The sequence below is a fragment of the Aotus nancymaae genome, unplaced genomic scaffold (genome assembly GCF_030222135.1).
Source record: "Aotus nancymaae isolate 86718 unplaced genomic scaffold, 86718_ANA_hifiasm-v0.15.2.pri h1tg000008l, whole genome shotgun sequence".
Classification (NCBI taxonomy): Eukaryota; Metazoa; Chordata; class Mammalia; order Primates; family Aotidae; genus Aotus; species Aotus nancymaae.
Window position 1 is genome coordinate 9,393,299 of NW_026988419.1, and position 27,701 is coordinate 9,420,999.

The 27,701-nt window shown below is 40.4% G+C and overlaps 1 protein-coding gene across 1 annotated transcript in view; it reads right to left on the minus strand.

The window, feature by feature from the left end:
• Positions 1-7,959: 7,959 nt before the first annotated feature.
• The window catches only part of LOC135273575 (uncharacterized), a 36,271-nt gene continuing 16,529 nt past the window's right edge, over positions 7,960-27,701 (minus strand). The window contains exons 3-5 of the mRNA XM_064372757.1: positions 21,753-21,913; positions 11,458-11,568; positions 7,960-8,219 (exon numbers count right to left, since the gene is read on the minus strand). Of these exons, the coding sequence (XP_064228827.1) occupies positions 8,143-8,219; positions 11,458-11,568; positions 21,753-21,913 (349 nt within the window). The 3' untranslated portion in view covers positions 7,960-8,142. The remainder of the gene's footprint in view (positions 8,220-11,457; positions 11,569-21,752; positions 21,914-27,701) is intronic.

A 27,701-nucleotide genomic window follows, 5' to 3' on the forward strand; every position in this document is an offset into this window, starting at 1 on the left:
AGCCTCAATGTCTATGTACTTCCTTCTGTGGTTTAGTCTGGGGAGGCAAGGTCAACGCCTACAGAGGCTGGGCACGTAATGGAAACACATTAGTCAAATAAGAGATAGATACACAATGCACAGAAAAAGCATGTCTCAGCTAAAGTCATTCAAATCCAAATACCATAAAAAGAAAAACACACATTGTGCCTGCTCAACCAAACACTGTTCGTTGCCAATTTAGACTCCTGGTTTGGCCATCAGGGCCTAGACTGGCACAATCACTGTTCCCCTCTTGCAGGTGCACACTGGCTGAGGCGGAGGCCAGGTTTGTTTGTTTTCTTTAGAATCAGAATGAGGAGGCAGCCAAAATGAGGAAGTGCTGAAGTTTATTGCTATGAAAGACTAAGGGCTCCTCCCAAAGACACCCACTTGTTGAAGTGTTTACATGGTCAAGAGTTTGGCAGGGTTGAGATATCACCAATGGAAAGAAATAGGCTACAACCCTAAAAAACAGCAGCAAGATGTTGGGCACATTCAGGTCTGAAAGGCTGCTACAAAACATTCATGAATACCCTGTTCCCTCCTACTCACAGTAATCCAGTGCTGATAATTTGTAACATTTATATTGTCTTGAGTAAATTGTGAGGAAAGTAGAAAAAAAAATTGCAATCAGCAGGGAGTAGTTCCTAACTGGTGCCAGTTGCTTTCTGTTGAGCTTCTATTGAGCACTGTAGTGCTAAATCCCAATATAATCTTAAAATCTGGAAGAAATGCCTGTAAATCACCAGCCCATGAGTCCATCCTCCCATCTCCAAGCAAAATAATTCTAAATCCATTAATGCAGGCTGAAAATCTGGAAGCTTCTGTTGCGTGAAATTCAGAAGCTCATTTGATTCAGGATCCAAATTGTTCATTAAAAAAATGTAGCACTTGTGTGTATTTACTGCTAGATGTTATTTAAATGGTTGACATCTGGTCTATTATAAAATCCTATGTAATTTGAGTCCTGATTATGTTATTGGGTCTTCCTCTGTACCTTCTAGATAGGATGTTCTTTAAAATGCCTTCCTGGGTCGACGTGGCTCACGCCTGTAATTCCAGCACTTCGGGAGGCTGAGGCGGGCGGATCATGAGGTCAGGAGATCAAGACCATCCTGGCTAACATGGGGAAACCCTGTCTCTACTAAAAACTAGAAAAAAATTAGCTGGGCATGGTAGCATGTACCTACAGTCCCAGCTACTCAGAAGGCTGAGGCAGGAGAATCGCTTGAACCCAGGAGGCAGAGTTTGAAGTGAACTGAGATCGCGCCACTGCACTCCAGCCTGGTGACAGAGCAAGACTCCATCTCAAAAAAAAAAAAAAAAAAGACTTCCTTTTGAATTTCAAGAAACCAGGGATTATTTGAACTTTTTTCTTTTACTATAGGGCAAATATGGATTAGACTGGGCACTTTTCCAGGTACTCATTCATTCATTTATTTTTTCAATGACTGTTTATTGAACAGTTACAATGTACCAGCCACCATGATATATACTAGAAATAAAAGAATGCGTAAAACATGAAACCCACCTTCAGCAAAATCCTGCAGGTGGCATTACGGATTGCTAATCTAGAAAGCATCACTCCCTTAGGCCTTCCAGAGCTCTGGTTGGAGGGTAAATCCATGTCTCTTGTCAGTCATTGGGCAGGTGAAAATTCTTACCTAATCAGAAGTGTGCTGCAGGTTCTCCCCCATCCTCTGAGTTAAGGTCCCCTAAATCAGAACCCTCAGCTTCGGGAAGCTCTAATTGTCTGCTTCTGGGTGATGTCATTCACAGATTACACATCTGGAACTGCTGTATCCATTCACCACTGGTCTGAGGATGGAGCTGGGACTATGTGCAAGGTACTTTATACATCTTTTAGGTCCAGTTTAGTTCTTCTAGCTATGAGGGCTTCATAACTGTTAATTAATGGTAATGCAGATAGTGACTTGACAATCAGCAGTCAGTCAGAACTCAGAGTTCTTGAGATTCCATTAAAAAGTCCATCTAAACAAATCTTTTTTTTTTTTTGATATAGGGTCTTGCTTTGTCACTCAGGCTGGAGTGCAGTGGCGCAATCAGGACTCACCGCAGCCTCAGCCTCTTTGATATCAACTTTTTTTTAGATGGAATCTCGACCTGTCACCCAGACTGGAGTGCAGTGGCACGATCTCAGCTCACTGCAACCTCTTCCTCCCAGGTTCAAGCAATTCTCCTGCCTCAGCCTTCCAAGTAGCTGGGACTATAGGCACCCATCACTATGCCCAGCTAATTCTTGTATTTTTAGTAGAGATGGGGTTTCAATGTTGGCCCGGATAGTCTCAATCTCTTGACCTCATGATCCGCCGGTCTCTGCCTCCCAAAGTGCAGGGATTACAGGCGTGAGCCACTGTGCTGTGCTCTTTCTATCTCTAAATACCGCCCCCCCCCCTTTTTTTTCTAGCTCTAACTATAACCTGACTCTCCCCTGAGGACACTGTCTCCCTTACAGCCTCTCATCCAATGATCCTTTTTCTCCCATAGCCCTTGTATCACTTAGACGCGTAATCGGTATCTCAAAGCTAACATGTCCAAATGGAATCCTGATCTTCCCTCACAAAATGCCTCCACCGCAGACTTCTCTATGTTATAGATGTCAACTCCATCCTTTCCAGTTGCTCAGGTCAAAAGCCTTGGAGTCAGGCCCAGCATGGTGGCTCACGCCTGTAATTCTAGCACTTTGGGAGGCCAAGGCGGGTAGATCACTTGAGGTCAGGAGTTCAAGACCAGCCTGGCCAACATGGTGAAACCTCATCTCTACTAAAAATACAAATATTATCCAGGCATGGTGGCGGATGCCTATAATCCCAGCTACTCAGGAAGCTGAGGCAGGAGAATCACTTGAACCCAGGAGGCCGAGGTTGCGGTGAGCTGTGATTACGCCACTGCGCTCCAGCCTGGGTGACAGAGTGAAACTCTGTCTCAAAACAAAACAAAAACACTTTGAGTGATCCTTGGTTCCCTTTTCTGTCACGCTTCAAACTGAATCTACAAGGAAATTCTATTGGCTCTACTTTTTGGATATATCCAGATTCCAAGTTCTACTCACTCCCCCGGCTCCTCACCTCACACTAATCCATATGATTCCCTGCCTGGATTACCTTGATGGCATCTTTAATCTCCCTGCTTCCACCTGAGTCTAGTCTACCTTCCTGGAGTGTATTCTCATCCCGGGCAGCCTGAGTAATCCTTTGAATTCATAAATCAGATTATGTCATCACTCTGCTGGAAACCTTCCAAAGACTCCCTGTTTAAACAAGAGTAGTACAAACCAAAGTCCTTACAATGGCCTATCAGGCCCTACGTGATCTGGCCCCCGACCCCTCGGATCTCTTCTCTTACTCTCACTGGCCAGCGTGTTCTAGCCACCCTGTACTCCCTGATCATCCCTAGAGGAATTGCCAGGCACTATCTGCCTTAGGGCATTTTAGCTGATCATTTCCTCAGCTTGAAACAGACTTCTTCCAGGTACCTCCCACCCCAGCTCTCCCGATCCTCACACTCTGCTTTTTGTTTTCTCTTAGCTCTCATCCCTTTTAACATCAGTGTAACTTTCTTATGCATTACACATTTGTTCCCGTCATCGATGAGAATTTAATGTCAGAGGCTTGGATCTCTCCTTCCCTTGTTCACTAAGGTGTCCCAAAGTCTGTCTAGAGCCTAGTGACTAACTCCTAATCACCTCCCACAAACCTGTCTTACCACAGAGTCTCCCATCTCACTGGATGGCAACTCCGTGCCTCTAGTGGCCCAGGTCAAAAACAGTGGAGGTTTTCTTGGCCCTTTTCTCTGTTACACCCACATCCAATCAGTCAGGAAATGTTGTTGGCTCCACCTTTAAAATAATTGCTCAGTAATTTTATGTTGAAGGACTGATTGATCCTTGCAAAGTTGGCTAATAACATGGCCCAATCTCAATGTCGCTAATCCTTTTACATATCCCACACATTGGCCCCTCATTGATTACGTGCATATGCATGGATAGTCTTCTCAACGTTAATATTGAATCTACATTTGCCGGGCTTGACTTCTATTTTGTATATATAGACTTCATTAACTTCCTAAGTGCTGGGACTTTGTGCAAGGACTTTATACATCTTTTAGGTCCAGTTTAGTTCTTCTAGCTATGAGGGCTTCATAACTGTTAATTAATGGTAATGCAGATAGTGACTTGACAATTGGCAGTCAGTCAGAACTCAAAGTTCTTGAGATCCCATTAAAAAGTCCATCTAAATGAACAAATCTGTTTTTTATATATATATAGGGTCTTGCTTTGTCACTCAGGCTGGAGTGCAGTGGCACAATCAGGACTCACTGCAGCCTCAGCCTCCCAGGGCAAGTGTTCCTCCTACCTCTGCCTCCAGAGTAGCTAAGACTAGATTACAGGTGCATGCTACCACACCCAGCTAATTTTTGTATTTTTTTTTTACAGAGACAGATTTTCACCATGTTGTCCAGGCTGGTCCGAAACTCCTGGGATCAAACTATCTGCCCGGCCTTGGACTCCCAAAGTGCTGGGATTACAGGGTTGAGCCACACAGCCTGGCTAAAATCAACAAATCTTTGGCCAGACACAGTGGCTCAAACCTGTAATCCCAGCACTTTAGGAGGCCGAGGCGGGTGGATCACCTGAGGTCAGGAGTTCGAGACCTGCCTGGCCAACATGGTGAAACCCCATCTCTACTAAAAATACAAAAAATTAGCCAGGCATGGTGGTCCATGCCTGTAATCCCAGCTAATGGAGAGGCTGAGGCAGGAGAATCGCTTAAACCCGGGATGTGGATGGAGGTGGCAGTGAGCCGAGACAGTGCCACTGCACTCCAGTCTGGGCAATGGAGCAAGACTCCGTCTCAAAAGCAAACAAACAAAAATCAACAACAAAAAAAGCAAATCTTTACTGCATGACTACACCAGGAATTCTCCTAGATGCTGGAGATTAACAAAACGTGTTTTAAATCATATCATCTGAGTACATATATTTTAAACAAATAATCTCAATACAGTGTGATAAATAGTGTATGAGTGATGATACAAGGTGGGAGTAATTAACTCAGGGTAAGTCAGAGTTCATCAGGAACACAATGTAGAGAAAGATATTCCAAGCAAGAAAAATTGAACAAGACTGTTTTGTTTGTTTTTAGGCTTCTGTGCTTAATTATTAGTGTTCCTGCTTTTGGCCATAAGAATAAGAGGAGGGAAGGGTGCAGGGGGTTCAATTCATGAATCAGAATGCATACATTGGGTTAGTATTTGGATTAAACCATTTCTAAGGTCTCCTGCAAAATTTTTATATATGATGATTCAAATATCAAAAAAGGACTGTATTAATTTAGTCAAGTTTTGACTCAGAATGCTTTTGGCAAGGTTTGCATGAATAATACTATTTCATGTGCCTGATGCCAAAACTGAAATATTAATAGACTGTGTTAAGATTTAAATCTAGTCATAAACATGTCTCTAAGATGCATGATAATTAGGAGAAAAAATAATCTGAAGCCATTTCTTTCTGTGAACCATTAGAACTGCAAACAGCTACAATCTGTCTGCATTTTCCTTGAAAGTAAAAATCACAAAACTACAAAGAATGGAAGTGCCTATTCCTACTCAACAGCCTGGGTATAACTCTGTTTTAACTCTGTTTTAGGAAATTTTGACCACTTGTTATGCAACATTTTCTTCTGGAATCTGTAACTTACTCTAGACACTGCTTTTCCAATGAGCATGGGTAAATTTATTCACATCTTTACAAAACTAAAAATAAGCAGCAAATTTCACCTTTCCCAGAAAATCGTGTGCTTTCTTTTGACATTTTTAAGCTGTCTTTTAAAAAAAAGGACTGGATTAGAATGCTGACTCTAGCACAAACTAGGCAATTATCTCTGAGAGCCTGTTGCCCTAGCTGCAAAATGGAAATAGGATTTGTTTTATCTCACAAAGTGTTAGTGAGGCCCAACGAGACAAGCGACCTTAAAGGACATCGTAAATACTAAAACAGCGTAAGTTAACAAAAACTTGTACACTAATTTCATAGCAGCATTATTCACAATCGTCAAAAAATTGAGCGCTGTGGCTCATGCCTGTAATCCCAACATTTTAACTGTCCATTTCAGGAAGGTTGCTTGAGGCCAGGAGTTCGGGACCGACCCTGTCTCTACAAAAAAACAAACAATTATCTAGTTGTGGTGGTGTGGTCTGTAGTCCTAGCTACTTGGGAGGCAGAGGTGGGAGGATGGCTTGAATGATCATGCCACTGCACTCCAGCCTGGGTGACAGAGCAACACCTTATCTCTATTAAAAAAATAATAAAACGTAGAAATAACTCAAATGTCCATCAATTGATGAATGGATAAAGAAAATATGTCATAGCCATGCCATGGAATATTAATCAGTCATGAAAAGGCATAAAGTACTGATATCTGTTACAACATGGATGAACCTTGAACACATTTTGCTAAGTGAAAGAAGCCAGACACAAAAAGCCACATTTATACTATTCCACTTATATGAAATGTCCAGCATGTGATCCCAGCACTTTGGGAGGCTGAGGCAGGCAGATCACTTGAGGTCAGGAGTTTGAGTTCAACCTGGCCAACATGGCAAAACCCTGTCTCTACTAAAAATATAAAAAATTAGCCGGGTGTGGTGGCATGCACCTGTAATCCCAGCTACTTGGGAGGCTGAGGCAGGAGAATCACTTGAACCTGGGAGGCGGAGGTTGCAGTGAGCCAAGATCATGCCACTGCCACTGCACTCCAGCCTGGGTGACAGAACAGGACTCCATCTCCAAAAAAAAAAAAAAAAACAAAAACCTTCTTTCTAAAGCACTTAATGCTGCCCCACCAGACTTGTGGACAATAACTGAGGAAGTAATTGGTACTTAAAAGAAAGCAGAGAGGCTGGGCGCGGTGGCACACGCCTATAATCCCAGCACTTTGGGAGGTCGAGGCGGGTGGATCACGAGGTCAAGAGATCGAGACCATACTGGCCAACATGGTGAAACCCCGTTTCTACTAAAAATACAAAAATTAGCTGGGCATGGTGGTGCACACCTGTAGTCCCAGCTACTCGGGAGGCTAAGGCAGGAGAATTGCTTGAACCCAGGAGGCGGAGGTTGCGGTGAGCCAAGATCGCGCCATTGCACTCCAGGCTGGGTAATAAGAGTGAAACTCCGTCTCAAAAAAAAAAAAAGAAAGCAGGGGTCGGAGGCATGGATGGAGTTTATAAACATGACCACATATGATAAGAACTCCTTCCTCTGTCAGATGAACTCCATGAAGAAGTATAATTTGTTTTATGAATACAATGCCTTCAGGGACTAGATGTGGGGTCACATCACTTTTTACTCAAAGTTGCACTTACTATTTATTTTGAGCCAATTTTACCGGGGTAAAAACGTGTGTGTGTGTGTGTGTGTGAAAGTGTGTGTGTGTCTGTGTGTGTTGATGTGTGTGTGTCTGTGTTGTGGGTATGTGTGTGTGTGTGGGGTGTATGAGTGTGTCTGTGTGCTTGCATATAAGGGAAAAATGTGGACACAGAACACGATTAGGCCTCCGCTCTTGCCTCCATACCACTAAAGGTCACCGATTCTTACCATTTCACATGTTTTAGAAGAATTTTTCCTTAATTTCTAGACATTCTGAATAACTGGTTTAAAAAAAATCTGTCAGCAGAAGATAAAGGATCAAACTATGTTATATTAAAACTTTCACTAAATTACATAATGTGATCATCCCTAATGTACCACAATATTTATTTCCTAGTTACAAACTATTTTCAAACAATAGGGAACATAATTTTATTTAGTTTGGTCATTTTGTAAGTATTATACAAAGAAGAAATATAGATCAGATCAAAAAAGTCTTCTGGTAACATGAGAACGTGAGTTTCACAGAGAATTAATTTATCGTGCTGAGTGTTATACTTTTTCACCCACAGGAATAGCATGGAGCAGTAGATGAATTTAAAAAGAAATTTTAAATGATTTCTTGAAGAGTTTAAGTAAAAGTGAAAACTGGTTAAAAAGCAGCATATAAAAAATGCTCCCATTTCTGTTGTCTTCAGTGTGTAAGCATAGAAAGAAGGGGATGTGGATGACTGTCAATAGCAGCCGTCTCCAAAAGGGTGGATGGTGGGTGGTCTGGACTTCTTTATGTGCATCGTATTTTCTGACTTCCCTGTAATAAAGATGTAATAAAAGAGGGAGTCTTTTTATAAGAAAAAAGTTGATTGCAAATAAAAACACTGTCATTGTTTTAATTCACTTTATAAAAAGATGCAACCCTCCCCACTGGCCACAAGTAAGTTCCAGCTTCTCTAATTTTCAGAAGGCTGATAAAAATTCAGAGTAAAGGGCCAGGTGCAGTGGCTTACGCCTGTAATCCCAGTACTTTGGGAGGCCAAGGTGGGCGGATCACAAAGTCAGGAGTTTGAGTCCAGCCTGGCCAACATGGTGAAATCCTATCTCTACTAAAAATACAAAAAATTTGTGGGGCATGATGACGGGCGCCTGTAACCCCAGCTACTTGGGAGGCCAAGGCAGGAGAATCATTTGAACCTGGGAGGCAGAGGTTGCAGTGAGCTGAGATCGTTCCACTGCACTCCAGCCTGGGTGACAAGAGGGAGACTCCATCTCAAAATATATATAATTACTTCTAAAAAGTAGGGCTGGTACTGCAACAGTTTTATCCAGGAAAAAAAAAAAGAGTAGAGCTGGAAGATAGGGTTCTTCAAGATCAAATTTTGTGTTTTAGTTTACTCCTTTCAGTTTTGTTCAAGTTATATATCTATGCATTTTTAATACTAAGATTTTTAGAAAATGCCAAATACTCTGTAAAAATTTAGTCTAATTTTCCATAACTCTTACATATGATGAATTTTAAAATTAAATTTTATTTATAATGATGTCTTAGAAGGAATAGTTACTTAAACAGTAATTTCTATGTAAATGTATTACATATAACATATGTATTTTTATATACAGACATATGTAATATATAAAGAGTTGGTTACCAATTTTTTTTGAGATGGCGTTTTGCTCTTGTTGCCTAGGCTGGAGTACAATGGCGCGATCTCGGCTCACAAAAACCTCTGCCTCCTTGGATCAAGTAATTCTCCTGCCTCAGCCTCCCAAGTAGCTGGGATTCCAGGTATGCACCACCATGTCCTGGATAATTTTGTATTTTTAGTAGAGACAGAGTTTCTCATGTTGGTCAGGTTGGTCTCGAACTCCCGACCTCAGGTAATCTACCCACCTTGGCCTCCCAAAGTGCTGGGATTATAGACATGAGTCACCAAGGCTGGCCACCAATTCTTATGTACGTATCAATTAACCAGAACACTCCTTTTCCAAACATTTTGAATAAATATACATATTCAAAATGAGGAGGTTAATGTGGTTTTATTTGAAGGGCATATTTAATTATACAGTATTTTATTGATTTTTTTTTTGTATCGTTATTTGTTAGTGGTGTTATCTCATCTCTGCCTGCATTATGTTTTATGTCTACTCTCTGCAATTGCATTGCAAATCTTTAAGGGAAGGCACTTGCCTCACAAGCACTACAGCACCTAGCATACATCAGGCACTCAGGATTTGCTGAATGTGTGAACTGATTAATAACAAAACTGTTACCATGTATTTGAGAGTGTGTGTGTATATATATATATATATATATATATATATTCTTGATGCAGATCCACTGAGAGTAAGGAAAATTGGGGGACTCTAAAAATTCACAACTCTCAATTTTACACCATGTGATGTTTAATTTTATGTGGCAACTTGACTAGGCCACAAGGTGCCCAGATATTTGGTCAAACATTATTCTGAGTGTGTCAGTGGAGGAGTTTCTGGGTGACATTAACATTTAAGTAGGTAGACCGAATAAAGCAGATTGTCCTCTCTAATGTGAGTAGGCCTCATTCAATCAGTAGAAGGCCTAAATATTAAATAGAACAAAAAGGCTGATCCTCCCTTAGGTAAGAGAGAATTCCTCCTGCCTGTATTAGAACTGTCACGTTTTATTTTATTTTATTTTAAGACAGAGTCTCACTCTGTTGCCAGGCTGGAGTGCAATGGCTTGTTCTCAGCTCACTGCAACCTTTGACTCCCTGGTTCAAGCGATTCTTCTGCCTCCGCCTCCCAAGTAGCTGGGATTATAGGCACATGCTACCACGACCAGCTAACTTTTGTATTTTTAGTAGAAACAGGGTTTCACCATGTTGTCCAGGATGGTATTGGTCTCCTGACCTCATGATCCACCCACTTCAGCCTCCCAAAGTGCTGGGATTACAGGCATGAGCCACTGCTCCTGGCCACATTTTATTTTGTATATGTTTATTTTATTTTATTTACTTATTGAGAGGGAGTCTCGCTCTGTCACCCAGGCTGGAGTGTACTGGCCTGATTTCAGCTCATTGCAACCTCCACCACTACACCCATCCACAAATACTGGCAGGGCATGGTAGCATTTGCCTGTAGTCCCAGCTACTCTGGAGGCTGAGGCAGAAGGATTGCCTGAGCCCAGGAGCTCAAGGTTGCAGTGAGCTATGATGGGGCCACTGCACTCCAGCCTGGGCAACACAATGAGACCCCATCACTCCAGCCAGGGCAACACAATGAGACATCGTCTCAAAAAAAAAAAAAAAAAGAATTTATTTCATCCCTTATGAGAAAAACCAAAGCCATCTGAAACTATCTGGGAAACAGGTGATTTTTGAGGAGGAGATCATGAGGTGAACTTAAACTTTCAGAAAAAAGAACAATTTGATGATAAAGTCTAAAGGGAGCATATGCAGACAGTGTATACTTATGCAAATAAATGGAGAATGAAAATTTTTAAAAATCACAATACGTTTCTATTGTATATTGGGCTCATTTGACATGTGCAACATCTCCATGCAGTGATAGCAATGGTCTTATTTTACAGATGAGAAATGTGAGGCTTAGAGGATTCAGTAATTTTAGAATCCAAGACTCCATACCACGGGAACATAGCACCTTTCATCCACGTCTCTTACACGTTCTGCTTTTCTTGGCTATTCTTCTCATTGTGTTCACTACCTTCTATACAGTTCCAACACAACAGTCATTGTGTTTTTCTCAATAAAAGTGAATTATTACGTAAGCTATAGGGTAGACTTTTTCTCTCTGTTTCTGTGAGAGATATCCATTGCTTGCAGAGTGATTCTTCTGGCCCCCAGTGGCCCACAGTGAAGGTTCTATGGAACCAGAGAGGAAATAGAGAGCTGTGCCTCTGCCTCTTAGGGACACTGCTTCTCAGACCTTAGGCTAAACCCATGCTTGAAGAGTGAAGCCAAAGCTTGCAAACAAAACCAAAGACATGTAAGCAATTGTTGGTATGGAGGGTATGTTTTTAAATTTGCATCTGAAGGCCTTTAGGTGATACATACTTGACTGCCTCTGACATTTGAAATACTTCTGTGGCCCCTGAAGGCATCTGAACTTGCAGCTCCAGAAGCAGGTCTTTACCGCTAGGGTTCTGGGTTTGTTCCCAAGCTGCACTGAATGGAAAGAGTAGGCAGATGAGGGTAGAATCAAACACTGTACCCCTTATCTTGCTGTTCAGTTCTCTTAAACCTCACTGTGGCTGGGATTCTGTGTGTCACTTCCTGGGAGAAGGGAACAGCCTCGTGAGGACGCATCTCCAGCTTTCGGAGGGAACTCTGCCTGCATCTCTCGTTTCCCATCTCTTCTCTCCTTTTAACCCTTTCCCCTTTACTATCCCACTCCCTAATTTTTTCCCAGGACTTTCATCCCTCCTTAAAGAAATTATCAAGTAAATTCAATTCCATAATCCCAGGCATGGAATACCAATACCAATAACATGGATTTATAGTTAACAATAGTTAACATGGTTTATACTACATGCCAGGCACTATGTGCTTAATGTTTTAGTATTTTATATGATGCTCAAGGGAATTATTATTATTATTTTTCTTTTTTCTGAGATGGAATCTAGCTCTGTGGCCCAGGCTGGAGTTCAGTGGCGTGATCCTGGCTCACTGCAACCTCTGCCTCCCAAGTTCAAGCAATTCTCCTGCCTCAGCCTCTCAAGCAAGTAGCTGGGACTAAAGGTACATGCCACCATGCCTGGCTAATTTTTTGTATTTTTAGTAGAGATGGGGTTTCACCGTGTTAGCCAGGATGGTCCTGGTCTCCTAATTTCGTGATCTACCCGCCTTGGCCTCCCAAAGTGCTGGGATTACATGCATGAGCTACCGTGACCAGCCAGGAATTATTAATTCTATTTTATGTTTGAAGAAGCTGAAGCTCTGGATGAAGAATGACATTCTGGTGCCATAAGACTTTAAGATTCTGATCTAGACCTCCTGTCCTGGGCTTTCCGCCACAATATCAGCTCTTCTTCTTTCTCCCCCAGCCATCCAGAGCCATCTTCTGCTCTGAAGAAGAGAGAGCTGGATTCTGACTCAGGCTGTGAAGGTCTGACTCAGGGAGGGAAGGATTAGGAAGCAGGGAGGCAGAGGACAGAGGAGGTGAGAGTCTTTCTCACAGGCTGCAACCCCTCTACCTACCCGCCCCAACACCTCCTCTGCAAAACTGAACACATCCTGCAACACAAAGACTCATCTCCCTCTGAAACTTCATCTGGAGGTCTAGAATACAAACAGAAAGTCATATACTTCCCATTAACATAACTTTGACTTTATTTCTTACAAATGAATATCCTCATCTTATTAGGTCTATAAAGCATTGCCCTGATGTTTCCCCAAATAACATCACGAAGCATCCCATAACACAAGGCCCCAATCATCTTTCCCAAGAAGGGAGATGGGGAAAGAAAGAGAGAATGGAGAAAAGAATCTCCATGTTCCCTTTCATATATAAATGTATGATATACTTTGATTCAACTTTGATGTTTAATATTATCTTCAGAACTCCACATGAAAGAGGGAAAATAGCTCCCCAAAAATGAATCCTGATATAGAGTTCTAGAAATCCAGGAATACCCAGAGATATCAAATGTACGAGGGTGGGCTGGGCACAGTGGCTCATGCCTGTAATCCCAGCACTTTGGGAGGCTGAGGTGGGTGGATCACTTGAGGTCAGTAGTTTGAAACCAGCCTGGCCAACATGGTGAAACTCCATCTCTAATGAAAATACAAAAACTAGCCAGGTGTGGTGGCGTGCGCCTGTAGTCCCAGTTACTTGGGAGGCTTGAGGCAGGATAATCACTTTAACCCGGGAGGTGGAGGTTGCAGTGAACTGAGATTGCGCCACTGTACTATTGCCTGGGTGACAAAGTGAGACTTTGTCTCAAAACAAACAAACAAAAACAAAGACAAATGTAGGAAGAGGCTGGCTTCTGTTCATGAAGATAGGGCCTGTGTAAGCTTGCTAAGTGACCCAGCCTCCTGCTCCCTGGAGGTCATCCATGTGATGGTAACCACAGTGGCTTATCAAAGTTAATAAAATAATAAGATAAATAAAATAAGAAAAATAAGCAAGGCATACATGCATTCATACATTTATAATGTATTCAGGGCCAAAAATCTATTCAAAGCTAATTGCTAAGCAAATTAACAGACTAACTGCATTGTCTGGAAATTGTTGTTTAGTTATGGGTAACATAATGCAGTGTGTTAAATACAAACTATTGTTGACCCTAGAGGAACTTTTATTTAAGAAGAGGGAGAAATTATGCCTTAAAGCATTCATTTTTTTAAGTGGTCCGCCATCTGTTTGGGTGAAAGCCTATATAAAGGCCGGTAATTACCATTATCACTAATTATCTGTCACTAGAAATCTTTTTCAGTTTACCATTAGCATTAAATTTAAAGCAAGACGCAGGCTTATTAAATCCTAGAGTAGCTCTGTATTCTCTGCAGAGACATTCAGTTTACAAAACACTTTGATATTCTAATGTGGACTTAAAGACCCAACATACAGTATCCAAGTCAGCTGTATCTCTGGACACAGGCTTATTAAATCCAAGAGTAGATCTGCATTCTGTATAGAGACATGCAGTTTACAAAACACTCTGATATTCTAATGTGAACTTTAAGGCCTAATATACAGTATCCAGGTCTACTGTACCTCTGTACATGAAACTGCCTGTCCAGTCTTCGGAACCAGAGGGCTCTATAATCTGGAATCTGTTAGGTTCTAGGTAAACGGCCAATTACCAGACAGACTCTGGTAACTGTTAGAGGATTAACAGGTATGTCTAGAGGAGATTCTGCCCCTGGCATGGAGGTCAAAATCCTTTACAACTCTAAGATTCAGTGATTCTGGGTCATGAAAGAAAAAGATTATATGTGTTAAACAGATGGTGAGTAAAACACTCACGCACTTACCTTGTACCATTCACACAAATGCTTAGAACAGTAGTCGGCCTGTGGTATAAATCCTGCTGCCGCTGTTGTTGTTATCATTGTTATTTGTAGTTGTTGTGGAATGGCTTTTGGCTTCTTGGTTTGGTTTTTTAATTAGGTCATTTGTAGTGATCTACTAGCTTTGTTTTAAAAGTGTTAAGATACCAGATAGTCTTTTTTTTTCTAACTTACTAAGTAGACTCTTATTCTAGTTGTCTTATTTCTATGTTGTTTTATTTTTTGGCTTGATTTCTCTTTCAATGCATTGTAAAATCAAATTTACCTACTACTTGACTCTGGATCCTAGGGTTTACCCAGGAACCAAAGAATATTTTCTAAAAAAAAAATGGCAGCTTCCCTCCATGGTGTAACCTAAGACATTAGAAACACCCTTCAAAATCTAAATGCCTCAGTCTAGCATTTAAATGCCCTTGACAATCTGATGCCAGAATGTATTTCCAGCCTCATTACCTTACTGTCGCCTATGTAAATCTTGGGCTACAATAACATCCAGACGATGTAATGACCCTTGAACATCAGAGTCTAATTCATCTAGGAAATTCACTGAATATGCATAAAATATCTTCGTTTTGTGCTTGTGTTGGTGCCATTTCCTCTCGCAGTAGTTAATTCTTCCATATTTTACCCACCCATTAACGCTGTGGCAGATTATGTCTTAAGAAATGTATTTGCCCAAACTCCCTTCCCTGGAAACTGCCACCCTTCACCTCAGTCCACTAGAGCTGCTAAAGGAATGGGCAGAGGTGACCATGTGTTGATCATGTGTTCCCACTGCTACTTTCAGATGAATTAATCATGTTAGGTGCATGGCTGACCCAAACTTAACCAATCAGATTTTTCTCCTGGGAATCTGGAGATTAACAGAGCCATTTAACATAGAAAGCTTTGTGAAAGCTCATGTAGGGTCTGTTCATGAGTCAACACTATGCCAAACCAAAGTCATGGACAAGACAAAACTACGGATGATCAGAGACCAAAAGTAAGCAAAGAAAGTTTGCCAAACAAAGAGAGCATACTTGAAAAACGATGCATAGAAGAAGGATCATGCAGTCACATAAAGAAGCAGCAGCTATGATCCGCAGCAGCAGCTCTCCAATGTCCAGCTCCATTCCCAGCTGTGTCTCATTTACGTGAACATGCTATAGCCTAAAAATAAACCTCTCTTTCAATTGCAGTTAATTTGAGTGGATTTCCATCCCTTACAACCATTGAGTTTTGCCTTAAAAAAAAAATATCCCTGCTCCGATGACGACTTTTTCATTACATTTTTCTGAATCATCCCAGCTGAGATGATTCTTGCCTTGCTCTGCTATCTTGTCATGACTTGCCGGCTTCCCTATTCTCATTGCCTTCTATTCAACACCTCCCCACCTAGAGGCTTAACCTCCTATCCTAAGCCCTGGGATAGATGTTTCACTATCCGAGGAAATTGGAGAAGGCCTAGCTCAATCGCCTAGCAATACTCTGATCAAAGTTAAACCAGATAGATTAGTTCACTCCTATGACCAAACTCCCATCTCTACCCTTGCTTTGATAATTTGGTATGTGAGCTCCTCCTAAATTGATCCTACCTTCACTTGACCAGTTGTTTTCTGAAACCCCAGTTCTAAGGCGAGGGACTCTGCTGGGCCTCCCTAACCTTGTGAAACTGCTGGCGTTAAAGCAGTGGTTCTCAACCTGGAGCGATTTTGCCCCCAGGCGTATTTCCACAAAGTCTTTTATCACAACCTGAAGGGGAGGGTGCTACCAGTATCTAGTGGGTAGAGACCAGGGATGCTGGTAAACATCCTACAATGCATAGGGCAGCCTCCAACAACAGGGAATTATCCAGCCCCAAAAGTCAATAATCCAGAAGTTGAGAAGCCCCACTTTCAAGTACTGGGCAAATGACCTTGAGCAAGTTATTTAACAATTTTATGTTTCAGAATCTCCCTCCATAAAAATACAGATATATTTCCTATAAGGGTATCATAGGACTGAACACAGTGCCTTTGGAACTTTAAGTATTCTGTCATAATTATTTTTGCACAGTGAAAATAAATGTGTTAAATGCTTATGCTATTAATAATCCTTTCTGTATTCTAGCTATACCTTGAAGTTGGAAAAACTCTTGGCAAAGATGAATTCCATGTTTACTAATCCAACCTTTCAGAATTCTAAAGGCTTCGATCATATACTCCTCTTGATTTTTTCGCTTTTTTTTTTTTTTTTTTTTTTTGAGACGGAGTCTCGCTTTGTCTCCTAGGCTGGAGTGCAGTGACGAAATCTCAGCTCACTGCAACCTCTGCCTCCCGAGTTCAAGCGATTCTCCTGCGTCAGCCTACTGAGCAGCTGGGACTACAGGTGCGCACCACTACACCCAGTTAATTTTTGTATTTTTAGTAGAGACGGGGTTTCACCTTATTGGCCAGGCTGGTCTGGAACTCCTGACCTTGTGATCCACCTGTCTCAGCCTCCCAAAATGCTGGGATTTCAAGAGTGAGCCACCATGCCTGGCCCTCCTCTTGATTTTTTTAAAGTAACATTTTTTAAATAAATTATTTTTATTGGGGTAAAATATACATAATATTAAATGTACTATTTTAATGATTTTTAAGTATATCATTCGGTGGTATTAAGTATATTTATATTGTCGAGTAAACATCACTCTCATCCAGCTCCAAAACTCTCTTCATCTTACAAAACTGAAACCCTATAGCCATTAAAGAGTAATCCCCCATTTCCCCACCTCCTAACCCCTGGCAACCACTATTCTATTTTCTGTCACTGTGATCTTGACTACTCTAAGTGCCTCATATAAATGGAATTATACAGCATTAGTCTTTTTTTGATTGGCTTATTTCCCTTTTAAAATTTTTTTAAATTTTTATTTTTATTTTTTTGAGATAGAATTTCACTCTTGCCGCCCAAACTGGAGTGCAATGGCACGATCTCAGCTCACTGCAACCTCCACCTCCTGGGTTTAAGCGATTCTCCTGCCTCAGCTTCCCAAGTAGCTGGGATTACAGGCACCTGCCACCACACTCTGCTAATTTTTGTATTTTTTGCAGAGATGGGGTTTCACCATGTTGGCCAGGCTGGTCTCGAACTCCTGACCTCAAGTGATCTGCCCACCTTGGCCTCCCAAAGTGCTAGGAATACAGGCGTGAGCCATCACGCCCAGCCTGGCTTACTTCCTTTAGTATAATGTTCTCAAGGTTCATCTGTGTTGCAGCATGTGTCAGGAGTTCATTCCTTTTTCCAGCTAAATAATACTCCACAAATAAGCAAATGTGTACTACATTATGCTTATTCATTTATCCACAGTGGATATTTAGGGTGCATCTACATTTTAGCTATTGTGAATAATGCTTCTGTGACCACAAGTGTACAGATATCTCTTCAAGAGCCTGCTCTTAATTCCTTGGGGTATACGCCCAGAAGTGGAATTGCTGGATCATACATTTTTTACGAAACTGCCATACTATTTTTTTTTTTTTTTTGAGACAGACTCTCACTCTGTCACCAGGCTAGAGTGCAGTGGTGCCATCTTGCCTCACTGCAACCTCTGTCTACCGAGTTCCAGCAATTCTCCTGCCTCAGCCTCCCGAGTAGCTGGGACTACAGGCATGCACCACCGTGCCCAGCTATTTTTTTTATTTTTTAGTAGAGATGGGGTGGCCATGTTGGCCAGGCTGGTCTCAATATCCTGACCTTGTGATCTGCCTGCCTCGGCCTCCCAAAGTGCTGGGATTACAGGTGTTGAGCCGCCGCACCCAGCCCATACTATTTTTTAATGGTGGCTATACCATTTTACAATCCCACCAACAGTGCACAAGGGTTCTGATTTTTCTACATCCTTTCCAACAATTGTTATTTTCTGTTTCATTTGTTATTTTTTATGGTAGCTGTCCTAATGTGTGAGGTAGTCTCTCACTGTGGTTTTTATTTGCATTTTCCTGAAGATTAATGTTAAGCATGTTTTCATATGCTTATTGGCCATTTGTATGTCTTTTTTGGAGAACTGTCTATTCAAGTGTTTTGCCCATTTTTGAATTGGTTCTTTGGTTTTTGTTGTTGAGTTTTAGAAGTTCCTCATATATGCTAGATGTTAATCCTTTATCAGATACATATGATTTGCAAGCATTTCCTCCATTCCATGGGTTACCTTTTACTCTGTTTAATGTCTTTTGATGCACAAAATGTTTAAATTTTCATAAAGTTCAGTTTGTCTATTTTTTCTTTTGTTGCCTGTGCTTTTGGTGTTATATCCAAGAAATCATCATCAATTTGAATGTTGTGAAGATTTTGTCCAATGTTTCTTTCTTTCGTTTTTATTGAGACAGAGTTTTGCTCTTATTGCCCAGGCTGGAGTGCAATGGCATGATTTTGGCTCACAGAAACCTCCACCTCCCGGGTTCAAGTGATTCTCCCGCCTTGACCTCCTGAGTGGCTAAGATTACAAGCACGCACCACCATGCCCAGCTAATTTTTTGTACTTTTAGTAGAAACAGGGTTTCTCCATGTTGGTCAGGCTGGTCTCAAACTCCCAACCTCAGGTGATCAGCCCACATCAGCCTCCCAAAGTGCTGGGATTACAGGTGTGAGCCACTGTGTCCAGCCATGTCAAATGTTTTCTTGCAAGAGTTTTATAGTTCATTCATATTAATCCTTTCAATTTATTTTTAGAGCTTTATTTTTCCAGATAAAGTCTTCAGCCTAAACATGTCCTAGGTAAAATACACACAGATAAATTACCCATTGACAAAACCCAAAGATAATTCATGTGTGCACGCACACACACGTTTTAGGGTATCACTTGCCACTAGAAATAGAAAAAGCTTTTAACAGCAGTACAGAAATAATGCTTCTATGAACATGGGTGTACAAAGCTCTCTCTCTATATATATTCTCTCTATAAAATATATATGTGTATATGTACACACACACACACACACACACACACACACACACACACACAGAGTAGATAGAACAGGCTAAACTGCTAAGCAAACCAAAAAATAGATAGCAGTTCAAACAAAAAAAAGTTGATTTCTTGCTTAACATCCAAAATGAATATATCCAACTGACAGCAGGCTTTCTTCAACGTGACGCTTCAGAGACCCATGCTCCTTCCTTCTTGTGCTTTTTTTTTTTTTTTTTTTGACACAGGGTCTCACTATGTTGCCCAGGATGGACTGGAACTCCTGGGCTCAAGCAATCCTCCCACCTCAGCCTCCCTAGCAGCTAGGAAATTTTTATGCCATCTTTAACACATGGCTCCCAAGGCTGCCATGTCCATTTGTGCCAAGCTGGTGAGAGGGGACAGAGGAGCCACACTTGCTTGCTTCTTTTTTTTTTTTTTTTTTTGGGAAACGGAGTCTTGCACTGTTGCCCAGGCTGGAGTGCAATGGCATGATCTTGGCTCACTGCAACCTCCTCTTCTCAGGTTCAAGTGATTCTCCTGCCTCAGCCTCCTGAGTAGCTGAGATTACAGGCGCCCACCACCATGCCCAGCAATTTCTTTGTATTTTTGGTAGAGGTGGGGTTTCACTACGTTGCCTAGGCTGGTCTTGAACTCCTGACCTCGTGATCTGCCCTCTTTGACTTCCCAAAGTGCTGGGATTACAAGCGTGAGCCACCGCGTCTGGCCCATTACCTGCTTCTTAACCACCTTATTTTGGAAGTAGCACATATAGCTTCTATTCTTAAGTCTGGCAATAATTAGTCACCTGGTCATTCCTAGATGCAAGGCAGCTGGGAAATGCAGCCCCTGCTAGCGCAGCTGCCTTCCAGTGACTGTTCTATGTCTGCACTGTCCAACAGGGTAGCCATCATGAGGCTATCGGGCACTTGGAATTTGGCTCGTCCAAGTTGAGATGGACTGTTGTAAAACACACACCAGAATTTAATGACTTAGCATAAAAATAAGAATGTAAACGTCTCGCTGATAATTTTTATAATGATTACATATTGAAACAGCAATATTACATATATATAGGGTTAAATAAAATATATTTAAAAGATTGATTTCACCTGTTTTTAAAAATATTCTTAATGTAGCTACTAGAAAATTTTAAATTACACATGTGTCTTGCATTCTATTTCTATTGGATACTATTATAGAAATTAGCTTTCTCTGTTACACAGATTATCTATCTTATAGAATCAGGATATACATACATATGGGCCACACGCAGAACTACAAGGAGGAATTGGAAAGGTCTCTGAAATCAAAATGAGTCCACTCTCTTTTTCTTTCTTCCTCCCTCTGTCACTGAAGCTGCATAGTCACTGGTCTTTATCTGACTACCTACTGGTTTGTCCTTTTTTCCTTTCTCTGCCTGTACGTGTGTCTCTCTCTCTTCCTTTATCTCTTTCATCTCTGTTCCAATCCACTGCGTCCAGGAGGACGGGGTCATGTGGCTTGCTGCCCATTCACCAATGGGAACAGGTTCTCAGGAAAAGGGCACAGCTAGGTCAGACAAACTGACTGACATGTTTGCTTAGCATATAAAATGTGTAAACACTATGTGGGCTTGGCAGCTGTCAACATTCCCCAGTTTTTGCACTTAACAGACTATATTTGCTTTGAGGCCTTTTGTAAGTACTCTATGTTTAATAGGTGACACATCTAATCTGAGAGTATATTATTTAATTCATGTCATCACTAAAGAAAACATGTAACTAATCTTTCTTTCTGGGGCTTGTACCAGTGCCCAGAAATAGTCGGCATCACTGACAAGCCTCAAATTTCCAACAGTGTACCTTGAACTCAATGCATATTCATATCATAACAGATTTCACCCATTAGACCAGGCTCACCATATGCATCAATTATATGAGGGTATAAACTTAATAAATGGGTGACATACTCCCAAATATAACTTTCCTGTAGGTCTGGAACTTTGAAATTTTAGCGTCATTTTCCGTAGTTTAAGAAATGTATCCAAGTAGCCCCTGTTAAAACATATATATGTGACCTAGAGACATTATTAGATTGCCAGATGCTTTTATATCTTCAGCAAGTATTTTTGTGCTAGACATTATCCTAAATCCATTCTCATCATTAACAATTTATCAGAAATAGATTTTTTGAATATTAGCTTTCCCCATATAAAAAATGGGACCCATAAAAAATGGAATGACAAGTAGTAACTTTTGTTGAAAGATAGGATTTGGTTCACTTCAGAATATGCCATGAAAAATGAGCTTTAGTGGGATGCTGCAGAGAACTCCAAATAGCTCAGGTGTGGACTAGGACCCTGGACATTTGGGAGGGAAGGGAGGTAGGAGATGGTACAGAAAGGGAAGGCAGTGGTGGCCCCAAAAACGCTTTTTGCCTACTTTACCATTCTGATGAAACTTGAGCTTTGACAGTGATGCTCTTCTTTGCTGCTCCGTTTCATGGCCCTGCTTTGGGACTATGATCTTCAAAGTCAGCAGGAGTCTTCTAAGTTCCTGAGGGTCTTTTGGGCTGGTCTCAATAAAGGGATGACCTTCCATAAATAAGCTAATGAACAGCAAAGAGATATAATTCAATCAATTATCATTGCATTATTTTATAACCACATATATGCACTAAAAGACTATTTAAAACATTAAGACACTTCTTTTTTTTTTTTTTTTTGAGACGGAGTCTCGCTCTTGTTACCCAGGCTGGAGTGCAATGGCGTGATCTCGGCTCACCGCAACCTCCGCCTCCTGGGTTCAGGCAATTCTCCTGCCTCAGCCTCCTGAGTAGCTGGGATTACAGGCACGCGCCACCGTGCCCAGCTAATTTTTTTGTATTAATAGAGACGGGGTTTCACAATGTTGACCAGGATGGTCTCGATCTCTTGACCTCGTGATCCACCCGCCTCGGCCTCCCAAAGTGCTGGGATTACAGGCTTGAGCCACCGCGCCCGGCCTAAGACACTTCTTAACATCCATAAATCTGTAATTCAATTTGAACTTATTTTTAAAACTTGGGTTTAGCATTTAGCTGAATTTCATTAATTTTTCCTCCCTAATAGCCTGAGTATTCTGTTTAAGTTAACAACATTTGGTTCATATTATCTATAGGTATATATATATTTCTTTCATATATATTAATATATTTTATTAAGCTCATATTGAGCAGGAAAGAAAATGGCTAGGAAATTTCAAGAAATATAAATCGTGTCATAGTGTATATGGATTAAATTTATAGGAAACTTTATTCTACCTTTTACTCAGAAAAATTTTATAGGTCAGTAAGACATCAAAAGTTTTTTAAAAGTTGACTAATGGATTAAAAGAAAGCTTATAGGTTTTTACAATTCTTTGTGGTTCATAATAAAAATTAAAAACCATTTAATAGAGTTCAAATTTAAGACGTTTAAGGTGGAAAAAAACAGTAACTAGAAAAAAACATTTTATTAAAATTTTATTGCAAAAAAATTATGACATGCAAAAAATTAATGAATGCAGAAAATTATGACTAATTTTATTTTGGCTTAAACACTGATACAATATTTATAGAAAACTTACAATTTTCTTAGTGTTTATTATTATTATTTTTTGAGACAGAGTCTCGCTCTGTCACCCAGGCTGGAGTGCAGTGGCTCAGTCTCGGCTTACTGCAAGCTCCACCTCTCAGGTTCAAGCGATTCTCCTGCCTCAGCCTCAGGTGGAGCTGGGACTACAGGCACATGCCACCACACCCGGCAAATTTTTTTTTTTTTTTTTTTTTTTTTTTGGATTTTTAGTAGAGACAGGGTTTCACAGTATTAGCCAGGATGCCCTTGATCTCCTGACCTCGGCCTCCCAAAGTGCTGGGATTACAGGCATGAGCCACCGCACCCAGCCAATTTTCTTAGCCTTTAACAATATTCACTTATATATTGTGTTAAGATATCCTCAGACAAAAAAAGAATACCTATGTGAGCAACTGCAAAAATGAAAGGGTTTGGGGAAATTTCCTTAGCCAATTTCCTTAATGTAACGACTTGGATAATATGTAAAAGTGGCTAGGATCCTCAAATAAGAGGTCAAGAGTTAAGACAGAGTGCACCAAGAGGACTATTTGCTTACAAAACTAAAAGGGAGAATAAAAAAGGAATGTTACTAAGGTAGGAAACAGGCAAATCTATAGACCTCTGAGGAGTTGGTTTCTGTAAATACGGGCCTCTTTCCCAGTAAACTGTCATTTCCTACCTGTGCTGTTTAGCTTAATAGTAGAATTTTACCATAATCGAAAGTTAAGTAAGGCTTACTAAAATTCTTGAGTGTTTTGTTTTGGTGAATTCCATCGTTACTATGATGCCAATTTGTGGGATTCTGACATAAATGATACATAATGTTTGAAAATTCAGTTTAAAATACACTTCTCTTTTATATTCTCATTCCCATAACAGGAACAGAAAATTGAGTCTAATGCTGCTGCGTTACTGACACTTCAAAAAAGATCTAATTAGTTTCTCTGACAAAGCAGTAAATCTTTAAATTAAAGAGCTCAGGAGTGCTGAGCCCCATAAATTCTCTAAGGAAATTTAAATAGGAATAAGTTTTAAACACATCCTTCCTGGTGCTTCCCATGAGACAGCCAGTGCTGCCCCCTGACAAAAGTCAAATATCAATATACCTGGAATATAGACGATTCAATCACAGGCATGTAATAGTAATAAAATAAAATTCCATGATGTTAAGGAATTAGAAGTCAATCTCCAGAATGCTGGAGAATGAGACAGAAAAAATGTCAATAAATACAAAAGGTCTTCTATAACAATAAACAACAGTATTTTTTTTAAAACAATACTATACTGTTCAGCAGTACTGTTGTTTTTAAAACAACAGTATTATGAAAGACTATGGCTTGTTTTAAGTGTTTTACACAGACTGGATTTTTAATTGTTTCATCAACTCTGTGTGGTTGATGCTATTATTCCCATTGTACAGACGAGAGAACAGGGGCATAAACAGATTGAGTAACTTCATAAGACTATACTGCTGGAGGGTATCTATAACAAAAGCTGTGGTTGTGCCAGCTACATTCCCTTGGCCTTATTAATATAACGCACACCCGAATCTCACATCTACCTGCCAGGACCTGTGGAAGTCTATTTTGTGTTGTGCAAGGCAGACCCCAAAATCCAGAACTAGAATCAGTACCTACCTTCTTCCAGGATCCCTCAACCAAGGACTCATGTGATTTAGTGTATAATATCCAGCTCCCTCACCCAAGTAGGAAAATCTGAGATACATGTTCTGTATTGGCTACCAAGAGTTCCCAAATAAGATTAAACTCTAGCTATCCACAGTCATAACTCACTTGAAAATTCACCATTTATTGTCTGTCTTCCCTGTCCTTTCCTATTTCCTTGGTTTCCATCAGTGATTCCTAAGATCACCTTCCAAATAAACTATTTTCACTCATATCCATGTCTCAGGGTCTGTCTCTGGGAACCCAAACTAAAAAAGACCACTATTCAGGATTAGAACCCAAACAGCCTGGCTATGGAATCTGTAAGATTAATCACAATATACTGCCCATTCTCAAAAAGTTGATACATATTTTGTAAAAATTGTCTAAAGTCATGATAGAAGGAAAAAATCATTCCCCATTTTACATTCCAACTTCCTGTCAAGAATTGTGAAGGGCCTGAGATTTTATATTTTGCCAGCTAACAAATTAGCCTGTCACAGAGTATGATAATGATCATTAGAAGACACGAGACTCCTGGCACAGAGACAAGAGGCTTTATTCCCTACAGCAAGAGAAGTAGACAGAGTATCAGCCTTTTCACCAGTACCCCAAGGCCCACTTCCCACAGGGCAACAGGGACAAGCCCAGATAGAGAGCTCCACATAAAATTGATTGTGTTATAGTAGAGAAACCCAAAAGTTAGGGAACCCTCATCTTTTATATGGAATGGTAAGCATGCCTGCTGTTTGCTCCATAAAGAGACATTTTCTCTGTCTTTCAAGGTTGTTACGTAAAAACCCTTGGAAAAATAGTCTGTAATAAAGGAAATCAGTGCCTCACTTGCAAGATATGCAAAAGATCAATGGAAAATTATCTTCCAGCACTTCCATATTCTGAAATCAAGAAAGTTGTTTATAGTTTTATCACACACTAAAAACATATAATTATGCTAATAAAAAATGGCAAAAACAAAAGGTAATTTTTAAAAAAATGTTGATGACATTGTTCTTTTCTGTCTTTGCTTTTTTGTTTTCAAAGCATAAATACATTTTGACTTGATACCCATAATAATCCTGTCAGGTTAGTATTTTATAGCTGATGGAAAACTGACTCAGAAGATAAGGTGTTTTCACTGAAACTCATCTAGTGAGTGATGGGGCTGAAACTTAAACCCAAAACTTCTAAGTTCAAAGCTGCCAAACACTTGCCTAATGGTTCTAGAATCGATGGACAACTGCCTAGAACTTAAAACCTAAAAGGAGACTTAGTGGTTCTCTTCATTTCTTCAATGCTGCCACATATGCACAACAGGATTTCAAAAATAACACTGAAGACAAATCTGGGGGAAGAGGGATAGATTTAAGTGGAGGAAAGGACATAAGTGTTCTTTTTATTTTTTAATGTTCAACTCTCCTTTCTTCTGTTCATGTTTTCTTACGGTGGGTTGCACCATGTAAATCAGAAAAGCCACAGGTTTAGAATTGAGCTGTGAAACAATTTCCAGAATTACAGCATTTTCACTCAAATGGTTGGAATATATATGTATTATTTCAGAACTTCTTGCCTTTTTCCCATCAGGGAAATCTGCACAATTTGAGTTCATTCAAAAGAGCAAGCTAATGTTACACTTTTGGACATACTATTTAGAGCATTAGGGTGTCCCTGTTTACGACATATATGATATCTGAAAAAAAAGTATACAGATGAAATTCTACTATATCAAATTATAGTTGAAGTGCATTATGGAAATTTATTACTTAAAGGGATCCTATAGTGAATCCATTTTGTAAAAAACAGCTGTACAGGCCGGTTGCAGTGGCTCATGCCTGTAATCTCAGCACTTTGGGAGGCTGAGGCTGGTGGGTCATGAGGTCAGGAGTTCAAGAGCAGCCTGGCCAACATGGTGAAACCCCATCTCTACTAAAAATACAAAAATTAGCAGATCGTGGTGGTGTGCGCCTGTAATCCCAGCTACTTGGGAGGCAGAGGCCGGAGAATCATTTGAACCCGGGAGGTGGAGGTTACAGTGAGCCGAGATTGCGCCATCGCACCCCAGCCTGGGCGACAGTGGGAGACTACATCTCAAAACAAAAACAAAAACAAAAACAACAAAACAGCTGTACTTAGAGACACATGGTGACTAGTGGGAAAAGCCTTGACTGAAGAGTAGAAATTCTGGGATTCTAGTGCTGACGAACATCTGTGTCATTTGTAACGAGGGGTGGGGACATTGAATTAGATAATCTCTAAAGGTTTCCAGTTCAGTTTTCCCTTTCCTGGAGTGCAGTGGCTAACAGCATTGGCTGTAGACCCAGGGAGACACAGACATGGTTTCACTCAGAGTCGTGCTGCTCACTGGATGTGTACCCTCTGCATGTTATGTAACCTTCACGCTTGTTCCCTAACCTGTAAAACAAGGATAATTCCCCTTACTTCAAATGACACTTGTATTAAATAAGATAACATTTATTAAGCACTTTGTGAAGTTCTTGGCACATACTGGGCACTTGATAAACTGCAACCAAAGTCAGTATTAATTCTATGTTTTCTAATCAAGTTCACTTAATATGAGATTTTCTATAATACAAGCACTTTCTGGACTTTTTAAAATAATGTCTGACTACAAGTAATTTAATCCACACATTTATGTTTTTCCCAACATTTTATTGAAAAATTTTAAACCTAATGAAAAGCTGAAACAACTGTGCAGTGGTATTATCACATATTTTTCTACCCATCCCTTTATCCATCCAAAATCCTTATTATTTTGATGCACTACAAATCCAGTTGAAAACATCAGTATACATCACCCCCAAACATGCCAGCCTACATATTGTTAAACAGAGTATAGAATAAACAGAGTTGGTGGTGGGTTTTTTTCTTTTTGAGCTAAAATTTCACATATAATAAAATAATATATTTATCTTTATATTTTAAGGTGATTTAGATATTCAGAATTGAATGACTGATTATATTTGCTGTAACACAATGCATCAGAATGGCTTTAAAATCCTGGTGCTAAAGGAAAACCTTACCTTATAGGCTAGACGAAACATACCAAGTTTCTCTTTAGTTGGTTGATCTATTTGGGCACATGCGACCTGACCACAGTATACCCAAATCCAAGAAACAATAA